At 28.4% G+C, this 19,977-nt stretch overlaps 2 protein-coding genes across 2 annotated transcripts; one reads left to right on the top strand and one right to left on the bottom strand.

Moving 5' to 3' along the window:
• Nucleotides 1-3,881: 3,881 nt before the first annotated feature.
• On the top strand, nucleotides 3,882-7,098 carry LOC115720527 (pollen receptor-like kinase 3). The gene is made up of 2 exons (XM_061110995.1): nucleotides 3,882-5,220; nucleotides 6,294-7,098. The coding sequence occupies exons 1-2, from the start codon at nucleotides 3,921-3,923 to the stop codon at nucleotides 6,875-6,877; spliced, it is 1,884 nt and encodes a 627-aa protein (XP_060966978.1). The 5' UTR covers nucleotides 3,882-3,920; the 3' UTR covers nucleotides 6,878-7,098.
• Nucleotides 7,099-14,603: 7,505 nt separating this feature from the next.
• LOC115718567 (cytokinin riboside 5'-monophosphate phosphoribohydrolase LOG1) lies at nucleotides 14,604-19,874 on the bottom strand. Its single transcript, XM_030647368.2, is given in 8 exon segments — nucleotides 14,604-14,834; nucleotides 14,837-14,891; nucleotides 14,991-15,134; nucleotides 15,686-15,756; nucleotides 17,806-17,905; nucleotides 19,129-19,159; nucleotides 19,302-19,399; nucleotides 19,600-19,874. Coding segments are annotated over 8 exon segments (708 nt in total). The 5' UTR covers nucleotides 19,720-19,874; the 3' UTR covers nucleotides 14,604-14,745.
• Between the last annotated feature and the right edge of the window lie 103 nt (nucleotides 19,875-19,977).

Here is a 19,977-nt window from a genome sequence, read left to right on the forward strand (position 1 = left end):
TGTTAGAGAGATATGTGGCTAAAATGATTTTTTTAATTTAAAAAGAGATTATTAATATTTAAAAGATTGTTTAATTTTTTGGGTTTAATTATTAGATTTATTTGTTAATGGGAGATCAAGCTAATCGTTAAATTTAACAGAATATTCTTTTATTTTTAAGTATATTCTGTTAAACCAAGAAATGCAGTTAGATAGACACTTTTAAGATATACTAGATGAGAGTTACGTGGCTCGCCACGTAAATATTAGTTTTATATAAGTTTTAGTGGTTTTTGTTTAAGAATCCAGTAACTGAGCAACATCTCTTTGGGGAGTAGGTAAATCTATTTAAGTTTTTCATATTTGTAAAGATTATAAATCTAAACTTTTAATTTTCTTGATTTGAGATTTTGAATTGTTCTGATTTATTTGTTTATGAATTTATTGAAATACTTGAATATTTATTGGTTTTGATTTTGAATTGTTCTGATGTATTCATATTTGAATATTTATATTAATGAAATTAGTCTGTAGCTTTATGGATTTAGAAAAAAAAGATATTTTTTAATATAGAGTTTAAATTTTATGTTGATGATTATTAATGAAATTAGTCTGTAACTTTATGTTTCTAGAAAAAAAAAATATATTATTTTATATGGTTTGTTAGAGAGATATGTGGCTAAGATGATTTTTTTTTAATTTAAAAAAAGATTGTTTAATTTTTTGATTTTTTTTTTTAATTTATGTAACGTCCCCGCTTCAAGCCTCCATTGGGTCCTTACACCCACGGAATGAATGGCTCTTATACACGAGTACGTCACTTTGGCTGCTTCATGGACTGATGACTGACCCTACAGACCAACACGAGTGTTTCCAGCGTGCTTTGTCCTCACTCACACGCTTCCTGGGCAAACTTCCCAAGAGGTCACCCATCCTTGAAATTGCTCCAGGCCAAGCACGCTTAACTGTGGAGTTCTTTCGAGATGGGCTACCGAAAAACAAGATGCACCTTGTTGATATAGGTAGTACCAATCAATCCATTTAAGCTCTATTCAACTGTGTAGTCCCATACCTACACAGTCTTAGAATCATCCCACTTGACCTTCCCCAGGCGGTGTGAGATTGTACAGCTTACCCGGTATTTCCCCTTACGGATCACGGGACTACTGACTGTCACAATTTAAAAAAAGATTGTTTAATTTTTTGGTTTAATCATGATTTTTTTTTTAATTTAAAAAAAGATTGTTTAATTTTTTGATTTTTTTTAATTTAAAAAAAGATTGTTTAATTTTTTGGTTTAATTATTGGGTTTATTTGTTAACGGGACATCAAACCTATTAACATCGTTAAATTTAACAGAATATTTTTAAGGTATATTCTGTTAAACCAAGAAATACCGTTAAATAGACACTTTTAATATATAAAGATATCTTTATATATTAAAAGTGTCTATCTAACGGCATTTCTTGGTTTAACAGAATATACTTAAAAATAAAAGAATATTCTGTTAAATTTAACGATTAGGTTTGATCTCCCGTTAACAAATAAACCCAATAATTAAATCCAAAAAATTAAACAATCTTTTAAATATTAATAATCTCTTTTTAAATTAAAAAAATCATCTTAGCCACATATCTCTCTAACAAACCTATCTTGGGAGAATATTAATAATTTTTTTTATTTATTTTTTAAAAAAGAAAAATCTTTATATATTAAAGTTAACCTCACTTATCTAATATTTTCTCTAGATAAGCATAGGAAGCAGAAATACCACTTCTATCTTTGTGTGATTGCAGATATACCACTTCTGTCATTGACCCACTTTTTAGCTTTATAAATGGAGATGTTCATATAATATTAACACTTTACAGAATATTTATAGATATAAACTTACATTACAATACTATGTTAAAAAAAGAACTAAATAGAATAATCTACTACTCCAATAATAAATTTATTTATAATTTTATAATTACACTAATATTATTTTTAATACATTATTAAATAATATTTTAAATATAAATATTAAATTTTTTCAAACAAAAAATTTGTAATCTTTAAAAATAAAATACATTCAAAATAGAATATTAACACTTTACAGAATATTTATAGATATAAACTTACATTACAATGCTATGTTAAAAAAAGAACTAAATAGAATAATCTACTACTCCAATAATAAATTTATTTACAATTTTATAATTACACTAATATTATTTTTAATACATTATTAAATAATATTTTAAATATAAATATTTAATTTTTTCAAACAAAAAATTTGTAATATTTAAAAATAAAATACATTCAAAATCTTAAAAAGACCAAAATCTTAAATGAAACTAACAATACGTGGCTCGGCACGTACATTCACCTAGTATATATAAATGTATATAAAAATGGTTCAATTTAGAGTTCTTGGAATATATTGATCAGTTATAATCATCACTCACAAAATTCAATATCCAATATTTTTTATTTTTTATAATATGCAGGCATAAAAAATTAGATAACTTAGTTTTGAAAGATAATAACTTCAAATACATATAATTAAATGTAAGCTTATGCATATATCTCAAAAAGATTTTATTTAGTAATGAGTGAAATCGGACAAAATCATTATATGGTTAAATTGTTAGCAGACTAAAGAAAGAAGCAAATTATACCGTTTACAATAATAGAAAAAAAAAAAAAAACTCTAACATGCACATTAACACATTCTACTAAAGACTAAATAAGCATATTCTAGCTAGATATGAAGAATAAAAAAGTGCCAAAAATACTAAATTTCCAATCCAAACAAATATATAATAATTATATCTATGGATAACTATCACTACAAGAATATCAATTTTTGCCGGCGAGTTGGCAAAACAATGAGGATCTCGCCAGCACAGCTTTGCCGGTGACTTTTCTCATCAGCAAAGGATACCTGCAATGGCTCGTTGGCGTAGCAGTTTTTGCCAGCACCTTGTAAGTGCGCCAACAAAAGACTTTATTCCGGCGAATTGATTTGCAGGCATAAGTGCAACGCCAGTAGTAGGACTGTCGGCTGAGGTCCCAATGATAAGAATTTTTTGGCGAGTTAACACGCCGGCACAAATTGGCACCTACTCTTTGTCGGAGCATGAACTCCATCAAATAATAAATTTTTAAAATAATAATAATAAATATAATATCAAATATATTATAAAACTGAAATTTATATTATAATTATAAAATTATATTACACTTCACAAATTAAATAAAAATATTTTTAGTTCATAAACAATAATATTATGTACACTGCAGACTAAAGAAAACTACAAATCGACAACAACATCGTCATCGTCGTCATCACCGGGATGAGCAGTCTGTGAGGAGGACCGAACAACATGACAAGGGGGCTGAAATGGTAGAATCAGAGGCATCTCAGGCATGGTAAATCCTGGAACAATGTTGGCCAATTGGATCATTTGTTGTTGGAACTATTGTTTTGGTTTGTATTTAGTGTTTGTGTTCTAAAACTAATAACTATTTTTTTGGGCAAGCTTTCACTTCATAGTAGATGGCATGTTGAATCATATAGAAGACAACCCTTTTCTTCTATGATTGTAAATACTAAATACTGAAGCATCTAAGACAATGCCTTGAGTCTTGGCTTGACCCTTTTCTTCAAGTCTTGCATATTTATTTTTTCATTGGTTCTTTTTAAGGATCTTAATTATAGTTTGGACACCAAAAGAAGAAGCTTTGATGAAATGAGTTGTGGAAATGAAGGAGATTGAAACACATCGTTAATAAGAGGAAAGGTTTGTAATGAGGCTGAATTGGTCAACAAGAGTTGTCAACCCAAGAATCTAATATCTTTCTCTTTCCAAAACTATTATTAGAATAGTGCATGAAATTGAGGGTCCCTTCTCTCAAAGCCAAAACTCCTCAATCCCATTCCTCTTTCACAAAAAATGACACACATTCCAATTACCCAACAAAAACAATCTAACCAAAAATCACCAAAACATACTCATCTCCTCTTCCTCATTCCTCTTCTCTATTTCATTCCTTTCTCTCATTCACTTTCCGAAACAGATTCCCTTCTCAAACTCAAAAACTCATTTACACAAACCAATGCTCTCGCTTCATGGCTTCCTAACTCTTCCCCCTGCTCGTCTCGGTGGGCAGGGGTAATGTGTTTCGACGGAATCATTACCGGTCTCCATCTCACCAACATGGGTTTATCTGGGAAGATTGATATTGATGCTTTGAATCAAATTTCGGGTCTTAGAACAATTAGTTTCATGAATAATAACTTCTCCGGTTCAATACCGGAGTTTAACAAGCTTGGAGTTTTGAAATCTTTGTTACTTAGTGGGAATGCTTTTTCCGGTGATATTCCTTCTGATTTCTTCTCCCATTTGAATTCTCTTAAGAAAGTTTGGCTTAATGAGAATCAATTCACCGGAAATGTGCCGGAATCTCTTGGCCAATTAACTCATCTCATAGAACTTCATTTGGAGAACAATCAATTCACAGGCTCAATTCCTGTCTTTAAACAGAGTATTAATTCACTTGACTTATCTAATAACAAGCTCGAGGGTGAAATTCCGGTCATCTTTTCCTCTTACAATGCTAGTGCTTTCGCCGGAAATGATGGTCTTTGCGGTAAGCCATTGGACAGAGTTTGCTCCACTGTACAAACCCAATCGCCGGCTCTGCCAGCTGCCACCGAAAATTACACAAATGACAACAGATTAGTCGTCGGCGGAGTCGTGGCTGCCATGATCATTGTCTTAATATATGCTCTGCTTAGCTCAAAGAACAATATTGAAGACGATTTTAGTCAGTTGGGGAGGGAAACCACAGACGGCGTGGTTGAAGTTCACGTGCCTAGCTCTAACCGGAGGAATTTGGATTCATCCACCCAGAAGGGCAGCGATGGTGGTGGTGGAGATTTGATAATGGTGAACGATGAAAAGGGTAGTTTTGGGTTGTCTGACTTGATGAAAGCGGCGGCGGAGGTTCTTGGTAATGGCGGGTTAGGTTCGGCCTATAAGGCTGTGATGTCGTTTGGGTTGTCTGTGGCGGTGAAGCGGATGAGGGAGATGAATAGATTAGGAAGAGATGGGTTTGATGCCGAGATGAGGCGGTTCGGTAGACTCCGCCACCGGAATATATTGACTCCGTTGGCTTACCATTACCGGAGAGAGGAGAAATTGTTAGTCTCTGAGTATATTCCTAAAGGCAGCCTCTTATACGTTATGCATGGTAAGAGATAATATCTTCACATATTCATTACTCCAAATATTTTCAAGCAATGAAATATATAATAAGGCTAATTAGGATATTTGCCCCTGAACTTTGACATGTACCAAATCATGTCCCTTGAATTTTTAAAGTCATTGAAAATGCCCCGTACTATTGAGATTGTTGGATTAAAGGACTTTTTTCTAATTTTAGTAAAAAAGTTTAACATGGATGAAAGTTCAGGGAACATAATTTAGTACATGTCAAAGTTCGAATGACATGATTTGGTAGATATCAAAGTCTGGGGAACATGGTTTAGTACTTAAACAATCATTGAAATAGTAAAATTGAATAAAATTAGACAAAAGTCCTTAAATCCAAATCTCAATAGTTCAGGAAGTATTTTCAATGGCCTTAAAAGTTCAGGGGGCATAATTTGGTACATGTCAAAGTTCAGAGGGTAAAAATCCTAATTAGCCATACAATAATGTCCAACAACATCATTGTTAATTAATGTTGCAAGTTTTTATTTTTGAACAATAAAAATCTTTGTTAATTAAGTTATTTCAATAATAAGGACGATAAATTAGCAGGAATAGAAATCCCACTAAAAGTACAATCAGTTTTAGAATAAGAGTCCCTTGTAAAGAAATAAGCCATATTATACGCAGATTATTAATTTAACAAAAATAATAAAAATATTAATAAGAGCAGAAAGCAGTGTTATGGAGTCGTTAATAATGCTTCCATATGGAGAGAACATATGGACTTTGCTGTTGATTGCATGAACGACATTAAGACAATCCGATTCCACTTGTACATTTTGCTAATTATTTGCTTTTATCCAACTCAGCGCCTCTTTTATTAATGTTGCAAGTTTGTTATTCAAATTTCAAAAACATTCCCTTAGAAAAAAGAGACACTAGAGATTCAATTTCATTATTATTAAACTAAAATATATAAATTTGATGTTGAAATAACTAGTAATAATATCGAAATTAGATTAAAACATAGGCAATATCAAAGTGGTATTGGTGTGTTGTGTGAAAGTTAATTAGAGTAATCATAATTCACTAACAATTTATAAAATTTAGGAGACCGGGGAACCAGCCATGCAGAGCTCAACTGGCCAACTCGTCTAAAGATAATCCAAGGAATCGCGAGAGGATTAGGATTCCTATATACAGAGTTCTCAAACTACGACCTTCCCCATGGAAATCTCAAGTCCAGCAATGTCCTTTTGAACCACGACCACGAACCAGTCCTAAGCGACTATGCATTTCACCCCTTGATGAGTCCCACCAACGCAGCTCAATCCATGTTCGCCTACAAAACCCCAGACTACGTCAAGTACCAGAGAGTCTCACAAAAGACCGATGTATACTGTCTCGGCATTCTCATTCTCGAAATCCTTACTGGGAAATTCCCTTCTCAGTATCTCAACAAAGGCAAAGGTGGAATCGACATTGTTCAGTGGGTTTCTTCGGCAGACAAGATTGTGGAGAGGGAGACAGAGTTGCTTGACCCAGAAATTGCTTCTGGGAATGCTGCTAATTCCAATGCGATTAACCAAATGATTGAACTCCTTCGTGTTGGAGCTGATTGTGTAGAGAGTAATCCACAAGAACGGATTGATATGAAAGAAGCCATTAGAAGGATAGAAGAAGTGCAAGTTTGATCTTCAATGATTTTCGATTGGAGATGTATAGTTAATTTCTGTGGGTTGGGATTTTGTGCACCTTTCTTCAAAATTGTAAAGTTTGGATTTTTATTCTCTTTTTGAAATTAATTTTACACTAGAGAATTAAACCGCGCATCGCGCGGACTTTGTAAATTAGTTTGTAAATATTGCGAAACTTTTATAATTTTTTTTTCAGATAATATAATATTATCCGTATATAATTAACCAAGTTTAAATAAATAAATTAGAATTCATTAATTAAAATCATACTAGTTTTTTTCAATAAATAATTCTTAATTAAGTAAAAACATTTGTACTCATTAAAAATAATTATTATTTGCATAACTTTAAAAAATTTCTAAATTATAAACTTGATACAAATTAGGACTGAATATTTGTGTGAATTAAATTAGCTGCTACACACCATTTTTCAAGGATCGACATTCACCCTTGTGGATCACAAATCAGGTTCGATTTTTCGATATTCCCGTAACTCGCTACTCTAACACAAAAAATAACTCAAATTTCTTTCTCTCCCTCCCTTGACTCAAATTTCGATATTCCTGTCTGTGAAACAACAACATTAGCTTCGTCCACTATCGCAGCCAGAACCAAGAGGAGCAAGCTAGGGTGCTTCCCTTTTCCATCTGGTTCGTAATTCTTTTATTATTATTATTATTATTATTATTATTATGCATTTTGAATTAATTTGGAAATGAGATCTTGTATATGTAAAGTCAAAATTGGGGTGAATTTTTAATACAAGCTAATAAAATCACATGTTTAATTAATGTTTTTTTTTTTTTTTTTTGACAAATTTAAACAAGAGTAATGTGTTTACATTCATAAAATTACGCATTCAATAAGCTTAGTTGCAAAATGTTTGAATATTTAGGTAAGTATATTGTATGTTATCAATGATGACTCAAATGTATTTCTTTGAATCAATTGTTGAATATACTTCACATTTGTACACACTGAAAAAATATATTCCAAACTTAGTTATCTTTTGTCGGAATGTAATAATTAGAATATTAGAAGCAATTATTGTTTAATTAGGAAAAACTTACATTGATGATGAGCTTAATTATAAGCTAATAATTATTAAAGTAATTATATTTATTATATATTTTGACATTTCTTCTTAACAAAAAAATTTATTGGATAATTCCACCCCTAAAAGGGAACTACCATGATGTACTCCCAAACTGTTTCGGCATTTAAAAAAAAAAATTAATCTAATTTTTTTATAATCGTTTACGTTGTAATTATTTAAGACATTCTACAAAATTTTGAGAGATTAAAAAAAATTCAACACGCCGAATATAAGGTTCAAACAATCTGTTGCATGCAAGACTCTTTTATTTTACACGCGTGTAAAATAAACTATTTGAACTCTATTTTCGACGTATTAAATTTTTCTGAATTTCTTAAAATTTTATAAGATTTTCTAAATAATTACAACGTAGGCAACCATTCAAAAAATTAGACTAAAACACTCTATCAAATATATATTGTCGTGCCCGTTAGGGTTGAAGGGAGTAAAGTACTTAAAGATTGTTTAAATTAAAGGGCGTTTGGTACGAGAAGTTTAAAAAAGAGAAAATTATACTATATACCTCTTTTAAATTGATCTTTTTAATTCTTACCTCCTCTTTCAAAATCTATTAATTTTGCCTCTTTTTTTTAATCATTCTACCAATTTTACTCCTATAACTTCATGATAGTCTCCAATCTTCTCTAATTAAAATTTTATCCTAATTAACTTTTCTATACAGACCTACACATCCACCTCCAAAGAACACAAATCTATTATATTTAAAATTATTTCTTAGTTATGTGAGAGTGTGAGAATAATTTGGTAATAATACTTATAAAAAAAAATGTATATTTAAATTAAATTTTATTTGAAGATAAATTTGGTTAATGTATAAAAAAAGGGTATTCTTCAACTTCTCCCTTTAAAAAAAAGGGATTTTTTACAAAAAAATTGAATTTTGAGTAATTTTACTGTCACACGAATTTTTTTACAAAAATACTATTTTTAATAAAACAACCGTAAAACAACAAAACAAAACAATTAAAATAACAGTGGAACAATTAAAAAACAACGTCCGTAGAATAATAGTGAAAACTCAACACAGTTTACAGTATAAAACTTACACAGTATTTTTGAAAAAAAATTCCGCTCATAGTAAAAGAGTAAAAAAATTAGAAATTTCAGTATGTACGTAAAAATCCCTTTAAAAAATTTGATTAACTGGAAGTTATAAGCGGAGCGAAGGGCCGTCTTAAATTAATATTTTTGAGGCCCTATTTTAATTATAAAAATTAGGCCCTTACAAAAAAGAAAAGTGCAATTTATATATAAATAATATTTTTAAATATTTTATCTTATGGTTATATATCTTACAAAATACCGAAAAATTCAAACTATTTTATTAAATTATTATTGATTTTAATACAACCTAAAAAGAAAATGAAAGAAAAAAAGAAAATGAAAGGTTTGAAAAAAAAGTAATAATAAATAGCAGTAATAGATATATTTTTTATTTTTTGCATGGGAGTTACTAACGACAAGTTGTTAACCCTTTAGAAAGTTGGGTTCATACAAAAAAAACCTAAAAAGCATTAAAGAAAAAATATATTAGACCCTTTATTTTTAGGACCTGTGCAGTAACCCATCTTGTACACTTATAGAGCCGGCCCTATAAGTAGATAATATGATTATTTTATCTAGAAACTTATATTGATTGTGCATAAGAATATTTAGGCTTAAAACAAAAAATATTACTATAATTCCCACGAAGATCGACATTTCACCGTACCAAACAACCCTAAAAGAAAAAGAAACTCAAGTGTTAAGAATTTATACGATTAGCTATCAAATAAAACTAAAAAGTGGAACCTACACTTGAAAACAAAATGTTAGGTTATATTTTATTAAGTGATCATCAAATCGAGTTTCTCATGTTATGGCAAAGAGACATTCTTAATTTTTTCGAGCATAGTATTTTTGAGCATGATATTTAGACTAATTCTTTCGTACTCTTAATGCTAATATTTTAATAAAGTTTGCTAATTTATTTATTTGTTTTTTTTTAAAAAAAAAATCCAAAGCTATTAAAATTTAATTTACAAAATACGGGTTATATTTAACATTCGCATTCCCACTAAATCTAACCCCATGTCAAAATTTAAGATTTATCAAAGAATGGCTAAAGTTCAAATCTATGACTTTTTTTTTCTCTTTTTTCATAAGTATAGGCCAATTAAAATATTGAATACATCTATAAATTAGAAGATAATTTGACATTCATTCCAATTGCTTTGCTATGTTTGGGAAAAGGAAAAGATTTTTATATATTGACATAACAAGTACCAAAAATAAAAATACTTATATAGTTAGATACGTATGATGGAAGGATAGGGCTTTGACTTTGTATAGATGATTACTAAAGATACAAATACAACCATACAAAAATAAATAAATAAAAAAGATACAAAAATATAATTAATAAAGCAATCTTTCTTAATTAATAACCAATAAAGTTACAACTCGTTGGCTATAAATTAATTAAACTTTGGAAACATTGAAGAATTAGAAGTCAACTAATTTTGGCTTAAAAATACAAACAACAAATATATAATAATTGGGTATATTTTTATATATGTATATATAAAGAGAAACTAATTAATTAATGCATATATATATATGGCTAAAACTAATAATGATATGAATTATTAACTCTTTACTTATAGATGTTATACATATACAACAAAAAATCATAACTTTTAATTATTAGATTCTTATATATATATACAACAAAAACTATATAAAAACGTATATTCATGTGGTTCATTTCACGTGCCTTAAGCATGCATGCATTTCTTGCATGTACTTACGTACTACGTACGTGATGCATGCGCACTTCCACATTCTCATCATGATATATAAATCATGTTATATATACATATATTTATATATATATATAGTCGAATCTATGTATATATGCTCAGATTTAAATGGTTATATATATCATACCAGCCATGTTATGCTAGTAATTAGTAAACAATATTATTAATTTAGGTTTCAAACATAATTAAATTCATAAGAGATCTATTAATAATTATATATTAAAATTATATCTAGCTAGCTATATATTGTTATTAAAAATTTAGATTATAATTTCTGGATCGACATGTACAAAAGTAGAGATATTTTTACCGGTGATGAGACCAAAAAGTATGTTTGTATATATACCAAACATATTTTTTCAAAAATCATATTATATATATATATATTAATTATATATAGGTCGGATTATTATAATGGAGAAACACTTTTATAAATGAGACGCAGCTAGATGAGTTTGACTAATTTGATATCTAATAAGCCATATGTATATGTATATATTTATATATATATATATATATATGGGAATTTGGCTGGCAAAAGTTGCAGCATTTGACCCATTTTCATGAGCAAAAAAGAAAGTAGATCTATTGGAAACCAAGTCAGCAAATACATAATCATGCATTAATTTCTTTTTTATAAAAAAAAAAAATAGAAAATTAAACAAGAAAAAGAGAAGGAAAAACTTTAAAAGAGGTCATGTGAGGGTCTCCATGTGAGGTTATATTAATTAAACTTTAAAAGAGAAGGAAAATTAACCTAGGTTATTAGAACCCTGATCAGGGTCTCCATGTGAGGTTATATTAGCTCTTTAATTTATTAATTATATAGTTTTAAATTAATATATATAAGAAAGTCAACATGGAGATATGTATTAAAGTTTTTGGTCATATTAATAGTGTGTTTATTATTATTTTTTTCAATCAATATATACAGTATTTATAATTTAGTAGTGGAGTGAAACTGATTTTTATTGATGGAGGCATTTCACATGGATTTAAAGACACTTATTTTAAAATTAAACTAAATTATTTTTTAATATATTAAAATTGAAAATATTTTAAGTCAAACTATATTTATAAAGTATGCTAAATTTATATATATGAATGAGTACTAATTATTGATATATATATATATATATATATATATAGTAGATATCTTTCTATAATCATGATTTAATGTTAAATATTAATTTTAACTTACTATTATTTTTAAATATTTTAAATGATTTGAACCAATCAAAAGGTACCATGCAATCAATTAGTTGGCATATTTAATGAGAAATTAATGTGAGATACCTCATTTGCAATAAAATTATAAAATTGAATATTCATTAAAATGCACCTCATCGTGATCAAACCGAGTCTAGACTTAACTAAAGATTTAAGCGGTGTTTGGTTAGGAGAAATAAAAATAAGAATGGTAAATAAAAATAGAAATAGAATAGAACAAAATTTAAATTGCATAAAAAATTGATAAAAAAAATTATTAAATTTTTTATCATGTTACGTTAGAATGGACTTTCCTTCCATTTTAAAATAGAATAGTCATTCTACTAGAATGCTAGAAAGAACATTCTATTGGAATGACTGACATTCTAATACTTTCAAACGTAGCCAAATAAAAATGAATGGAATGAAAATTATTTTCTTTCTATTCTATTTTATTTTATTACCTCCAACCAAACGCGCTATCTTAATTTCAAGCTATTAAAAAACTCTCTCAACCGACTATAATAAAATGTTATAATAAATACCTCAGATCAAGCTCATCAAGTATTCATATCAAAGCTAGTGAGAGAAGCTCCAATTATAAATAAGAGAGAGAGAAGAAAACAAAGAGAGTTATTATAGTGAATCACCTGTCAAAGATTATGACAAGGAATCTCCACCATTGTTGTACTGATCGAGATTTCAACATAGTGAAGAAGAGCCAAGCTTCCTAAGGCTATATTCACAAGGATGTAGTCAGGGTATGCCCTAAACTTTAGTGAGTTTTAGAAAACAAATTCTTTTTTTTGGCTCTTATTTAAAAATTATGTTTATTTTTAAGAAGAAAAATATTTTTTAGCTCCTTCAACTAAGTGGACTCTAAGCGCAAGCCTAACCCGTCTTAATTTAGAGCCGGCCCTAGATGTAGCCCAAAAATTAAGGTAAACCTTGCCAAAATTAATATGTTTGATTGATCTCTTTACGTCAAGAATAATTCTTTAATTGAATTCAAACTTAGCGATTCGAATGTGATTCCTGATTAAATTTATAATTTAAAATTAAATTAGCAAGATAATAATTAAAGTGACAAGTGTGTCTGCAAGTTTAAAGATGGAAATCTAACAAAAATATTGATGAAATGTATTTTTACTATCAAAAAATTTACTTAGGTATTTGTGGAGGTTGATCCTCTAAACCATGAACTAACTCACCTACATCAACTAACTTAATTAACTTTCTGTTATGTTAGTTAGTTGGTATCGGTTTTACACCTATTCCCTAATGTGAGTTATACCTATATATAGACTACTCTTTTCACTTTTGTAAGATAGAGCAAGAGAGAGATTGCTTAGTGTTCTAAGCCGTAAAACAATGTTCTTGAAGGGATCAAGAACAGAGGGTGTACTCGGGTAGGATTAGAGAAACTATGACTGTTTCTCAGGGGCGTTTCTCGAGTGGTGCAAAGCTGTGATTGATCTTGGATTAATTGGTGCTTGTATTGTTATTACTCTCTTATTCTACATAAGAATGAAGGACTGGTGATGTTTTCTCAACTGGAGTATGGCAAGGGATCGAATTGATTTCTAAGACCGAAACCAGGATAAATCGTGTTGTTATTCTTCTTGTTTAATTTCTGGTTTGATTCATTGTGTTGCTAATTGTTTTGTGTGTGTTATTGTTGTTCAAGTTGTGAGATTAATGCAGATTTAAGATTGAATTCTTAGTGTTTTGTTGCTGAAATTACAACAATATTAATTTATAACTAAGAGATAAACTTATATTTATGCTACAAATAAATCAAAGGTGTCATATTACATATATGATCACTAGTTCTCCTTTAACACTACCCCTAAATAATCTTTTTGTGTTGGTCAACCCCCAAAATTGATGCAAATGGTTATTTTTAAAATTTTACGTCTGTTCTAAAATACTTTTAATTACTTTTTAGTTACCAATTGGCTCCCACTTGAAATGTGACATTAGATTCATTTTTGTTTCTTTTAGGTCATGGAAAACTCTAATGTGACTTGCTGTAATGCTGTGTTAGTTACTTCTTGGTAACATATTATTTTAGTTACTTTTTTGTAACGTATTCTTTTGTTAACTATATTAACTTATGAAAATAAGATTACTAGTATGAAAAATATTAACATATTTTTTTTTTTTATCAATTTAGTTTTGGTAACTTATTATTATTATTATTAGTCCATAATTCTTAAAGACACTTAAGCCTAAAAATACAAATCTCACTACACAATCTATACATTATGAACAATTTAGCAAAATTCTATCAAATTGTAAGAAACTCATACGATCTTAAGTTTAAGGAGTAACTACTAAACCACATAGAATTATAACATTTTCATTAGTTATTTATTTATTTTGTGGCTATATTGCACTTTGTATATTGCTACATTAATATTAAATAAGTAACTTGATGGACAAATTGATAATAGAACAAAATATCAAAATTAATCTACAAAAATGGTAACATTAATCAAAAAGAAAAAATGCTTGTTTTTTTCTAATTAACTTCTTAGAAAATTACCAAAAATAGAACATTAACCAACTATATATGCAAAAAAAAAAAAAAAGGTGGAATCAAAGCTACATAGTTACTTTAAGGGGTCAATTAAGCTTTTAAAGTTTACACTAAATTAAAGAAGTGAACAACATAATAATAAGAAGAAGAAAAAGAAACAAATTGCCACTTGAACAATGTGTGTACTCATCTAAAATTAGTCCATTTCCATCATCATCATCATCATCATCATATATTTTGTTCTCTTATTCATCTTGAGATATCCAATTTTGGAGAGTATCCTAATTGTTCCATTTCCCAGCTTAGCTTAGAAGCAACAATTTCGTGGCGCGGAAAATACTCCTAAAAAAAATTAAAAAAAAAAATTAGAAAAAATAATTTGAAGCAAAATGAATTAGGGAATTTGTTAATTTTGGATTAATTAATTAATTAATTAATTACCTCCATTTTCTTGACTAATTCTTTGGCTGAAGGAGAAGAGACAATTATATGGCGTGCAGTTGGGCTAATGAAGCCTTCTTCAACAGCTTTATCAATGAATGACAACAATGAGTTGTAGTATCCATCCACATTCAACAATCCCACCTAATTACAACACCATCACATCCTTAGTTTTACTTATTTACTATCGAACTAGGGCCGACTCTGAAATTTCGTGGGCCATAGAAAAAAAAAATTTTGAACGTTTAAAAAAAATTATGGTATTTTTGAAAACTACTAAAAAATATGTGTATTTTTCAAAAGAGTTTTTTAAGCCCTTTGGCTGGCCCAAGGTAGGCCCTATATCAAACTAATTGCAAAAATAAGAAATTTGTAAACATTTTTGTGACATGTTTACAACAAATATTTACAAAAATAATTATTTTTACAATCTAATCGCTCTTTTGATTTTGATAGAGAGTCCCTTGATGAGTCTTACCTTTCTTTCCGAGGTATATATTTTTTTTATTATAATACTTTACTTGGACTGTATTGTACTATGTATCATTTGATAACCCAATAAATCCTCTACTTTATTTTCAGGGCAAATTGAATTTTAAATGGCAGAATTTTAAGGATATTTAGAACTAAATAGATCTTAAACAAAAATATTTGTAAATGTAATTATTTTTCCCATAAGTGGAGAGTTTTATTACCGGTTTGTCATGGATTCCAAGTTGAGCCCAAGTTATCACTTCTAGAAGCTCTTCAAGAGTTCCATAGCCACCTTCATAAAAATAAATAAATAAATAAAATAAAATGCACATAAAGTAAATATTTTATAATTTTACATTATGTCTTTTTTTACATAATTATGGTAATTTATAAGATACAAGAAAATAACAAAAAAAACAACGTAAAAGATAATATACAAATAAAAAAATTAACAACAAAATAATAAGAATACAATATAATAATACCGTATTTTATATAAATAAAATCTTAAAAATTATAAAAATGTGTAAATTCCGTATTTTTATAATTTTTTTTTGTTGCCTTTGTATTTTTTGAAATAATCCCTATTTACATTCTACAAATCATAGTCCAACAGCCTAACTTTATTTCAGAAAAATGGGCCATTGCGACCCAATTCTGATCGCTTTTGGGCTATGTTCAGTTTATCTTAGCCCAATAACTAAACAATATACTGGGCCCAATTCTAATACTTTTTGGGCCTTTTTTTTGGAGGAAATAAATAAATGAGTGAAACTTAAGACAATCTTTGTGTGCTTTTCAATAATACAAACAGACAAGAGATATATAATAAATAAATTTTTATTTTATTTTTTCTTATTAAAACAAAAAATAAAAGGATTGGGAGGGTACAGTGAGACCACAAGGCTCAGAGAATAAAATAATTAATGACAGAAAAGAGAAAAATAATAATAACCACAGAAGAGGGTGAGCCAGGGCAGGGCAGGGCAGGGCACCCCATGATCCTAATTGTCAATGTCAGAAACTTGAGCTATATGGGCTTTTTTTTGGCCTCATATGGGGCCCATTTTTCAGACCACTTAATCAGAAAAAAAAACATGTTCTTTCTTGTCACTCACAAGTTCAAATTCTAAATGTAAACTTAATAGTTATATCACATGTCACTTATTTACAAATGTCAATATTATTAGGAGGACCGGTCTTAAAATTTAGTGGGTCATAAGAAAAAAAAATATTTTTACGACCTTATTTAGAAAATTTATAGTAATTTTTAAAATTAGTGAAAAAATGTGTATTTTTAAAAAGAGTAAAAAAATTGGGGTAAGTTGAGAAATACCTTTTCTATTAATCAATTAATCAAATTTACCTCTAATTTTAAATTTAATTGAAACATACCTCTTTTTATATGTATTGTACCTAAAATACCCTAACATAAGAGAGTCATATGGAGAGTATTTTGAAGTGATAGGGGCAAAATTGGTACAATATTTAAAAAAAGAGGTAAAAATGATAGACTTTTAAAAAAAGGTAAAAATAAAAGAAGATAATATAAAAAGGGTATAGAGTATAATTTTCTCAAAAAATTGAGCCTCTAGACTTGGTGGGCCTTAGGCATAAGTCGCTAATTCTAGGCTCAGACCTAAGCTTTTAAAAACTACTTTTAGGCTTTGGATTTTGAACTTTTAAAGATACAAAAACATTTCTGATGATGGTTTGGATGGGTAACTAGTAAATTTTAGCTTTTATTTTTGAAAAATTATTTTAATACAAGCTAATTTTAATAGTTTTCTCATAGACAAAAAGATTCTTTACTTAGTTCTTTTATTCTACTTTTAAGCACCAAATTCATACTTAGACCAATTTGTTTGGAATTTAAAGAATTTGCTTTATGAAAAGGTTAGACAAAGAAAGTAAAATAGACATTTAGATAAAAAAGGGGGTTAGGGCAAAGGGGAACAACTTTCACATGGATCTTGACATTTAACAGAATATTCTCTATTTTTTTAAAAAAAAAAATTATTTTTAAGTGCAGAACATAGAACATGACATATCAACATAGTTGACTTTTGAAAACAAGTACATGTTTAAACCTTAAACTTGTTAGTTGTTACTCCTAAAGAAAGAAAGAAAAGAATAATAAAAAAGAAGAATGAAAGGAATATTTATTGAGAGGTGTAAAAGAAATCTTTAATGGATAAAGAGAATTAAGCAACCTATACACCATACAAGTAAATGAGTAGTTTTTTTTTATAATAATTATTAAATTAAAATATGTGAAACTCGATATTTTCAAATATCTTTTAATATAATTTGTGAGAAGAAAGTGTTAAGCTTTACTAACCAGGTAAAGCAATGAAAGCATCGGATTGTTTAGCCATCTCTGCTTTTCTTTGGTGCATATCTGCTACTGCCTTTACTTCTCCAACTGTTTCTCCTGTTATCTAAATATTCATCAAAACCCTAAGTTAATAATCCAAACAACAAATTCTAAATGTGCTTATTTTTGTCTAATTAGATGTATTAGAAATAAATTTTATCTTTTTTTATACATAAATGAAAGAAAAAATGAAATGCATTCTCTTATGTACTATAAGTTTTGTTTTATGTATTTTGATTAAAATAGAATACACTTTAAACTCTTTGATTGATTGAGACTACAAAATGTATACTTTCATAGAATAAAATTGAATCCCTATATATGTATATTAAGAAATTTAAAAAAAATTGTACGATGCACTCTTATCTATTTCGATATCCACTATAATCTTTTAGTCTATTTTTTTTTTATAATTTTATATGTTATAGTTATTTAAAATATTCTGTTAAATTTTGAATTTAATACGTTAAAAATAATATTCAAACAATCTATTGCATGCGTAACTATTTTATTTTATATGTATAACTATATTTTAAATTATTTTAAAATTTTATAGAATATTTTAAATAACTATAACGTACACGTTTATAAAAAAAATCAAAATAAAAAAATTTCTTGAATACCGAAACAAATAAGAGATATATCGTGTATCTGTTTTAGAAGGTTCATGGTAGAAACACCAATATATATATATGAAAGAGAAAGTGAGTGAGAAGGAAGGATGAATGAGAGAGAAAATAAATGGTGAGTGGCAAAAGAAGTGGTGGGCTCAATTAGAAAATGTCAAATAAATCGGCCAATATTGTTTTGTAGAGCAAAAAACACTTAAGAGAGCATAAAGAACAGGGGAGAAAAGGAACACTTAATGGGATTGTCTAAGAAGAACAAACTCAAGGGATTACATTATACATTAAAAAAAAAAGGTGATATTTTTAGTTTGTTTCAAAATTTAAGATATCCAATTCAAACAAGTGGGGTGTATAAACTTAAAGAAGGACAAAATGGTCAAAACCCCATATACACAATTGGGTTAAAGAAAAAAAAAATAGAAAATTTCAGAACCAACCAAATAGAGTTATAAAAAAGTGAGAAGAAAAAGAAGAATTATGAAGAAATAAAAACCATGAGTTTTAAAGATAACAAAAGGTGAGGTATACACAATTTCATGTTTATATATAATAGTAGATGAAGATTTTTTTATTATTATTATAAGTTGTTTAGTCATTTTCAAATTATAATAAAAATATTAAAGAAGAAGTAATATAACAGTAGTAGTGAGAAGCTTACCTCTCTAGGCATGAGTGTCTTGGGAATTACTCTATAGACAATAACATGACAAAAATTAGTTTAAAGAAGAAAAAAAGCCCAAATTGTATATATCAAAAAAGAAAAGTTACTAACTTGAAAATTTTCCAGAAAAATTAAGTAAAGAGAAAGAAAAAAGGTGAAAACTTTCTCACCCAAGAACATGACGACCACCATCATAAACAGCTTGTGAAATTAAACCCATTAAACCAACACTTCCTCCTCCATAAACTAAATCAATGTTCCTTGCAACCTTTAGAAATATCACAAGAAAAAAGGGGTTTTTTTCTTTAGAGAAAATATAGAAAAAAGCATAAAAATAGAATCTTTTGTTGGAAAAACTAAGAGAGAAGAGAAACCCAGAAATTATAACACAATAAAAATAGTAAAAATCCCATTTTTAGTGTAATAAGAAAAACAGAGTGATTTTTAGAGAAGAGACATTATTATTACCAATTCTTCAGCAAGTTCAATAGCAGCCTCTTTATAACTAGTCTTTTTTCCAGGACTACTTCCACAAAAAACACATATTTTTTTGAATTTTGATAGCCTTATTTCATTCTCAATATCCATGACTATTTCAATGGAAAAAGCTCAAGAAAAAGATGATGAAGAAGAAGAAGAAGAAGAGAAATATGAAATATTTGCTATGTGGGGTTGGTTAGTTTTCCCACAATTTTGATAAAGTTTAGAGCTTTTTGTGTTATGGGGTTTGTTTGTGGTGTGGTGTATACTAGTAGTTGTATATATAAAGGTCACTACCAGGCGTACGTTAGCACTGGCAGTACCAAAAATAGTCCATGCCCCTTTTCACGGGTCATAAATGCAAAA

This window comes from Cannabis sativa, chromosome 2 (genome assembly GCF_029168945.1).
Source record: "Cannabis sativa cultivar Pink pepper isolate KNU-18-1 chromosome 2, ASM2916894v1, whole genome shotgun sequence".
NCBI classification, from domain to species: Eukaryota; Viridiplantae; Streptophyta; class Magnoliopsida; order Rosales; family Cannabaceae; genus Cannabis; species Cannabis sativa.

Bases quoted from the DNA above. Each gene is read 5' to 3' on its own strand.
- LOC115720527 (XM_061110995.1), top strand. From the start codon at position 3,921: ATGACACACATTCCAATTACCCAACAAAAACAATCTAACCAAAAATCA. The intron at 5,221-6,293 runs GTAAGAGATAAT...TATAAAATTTAG, and splicing joins CCTCTTATACGTTATGCATG to GAGACCGGGGAACCAGCCAT.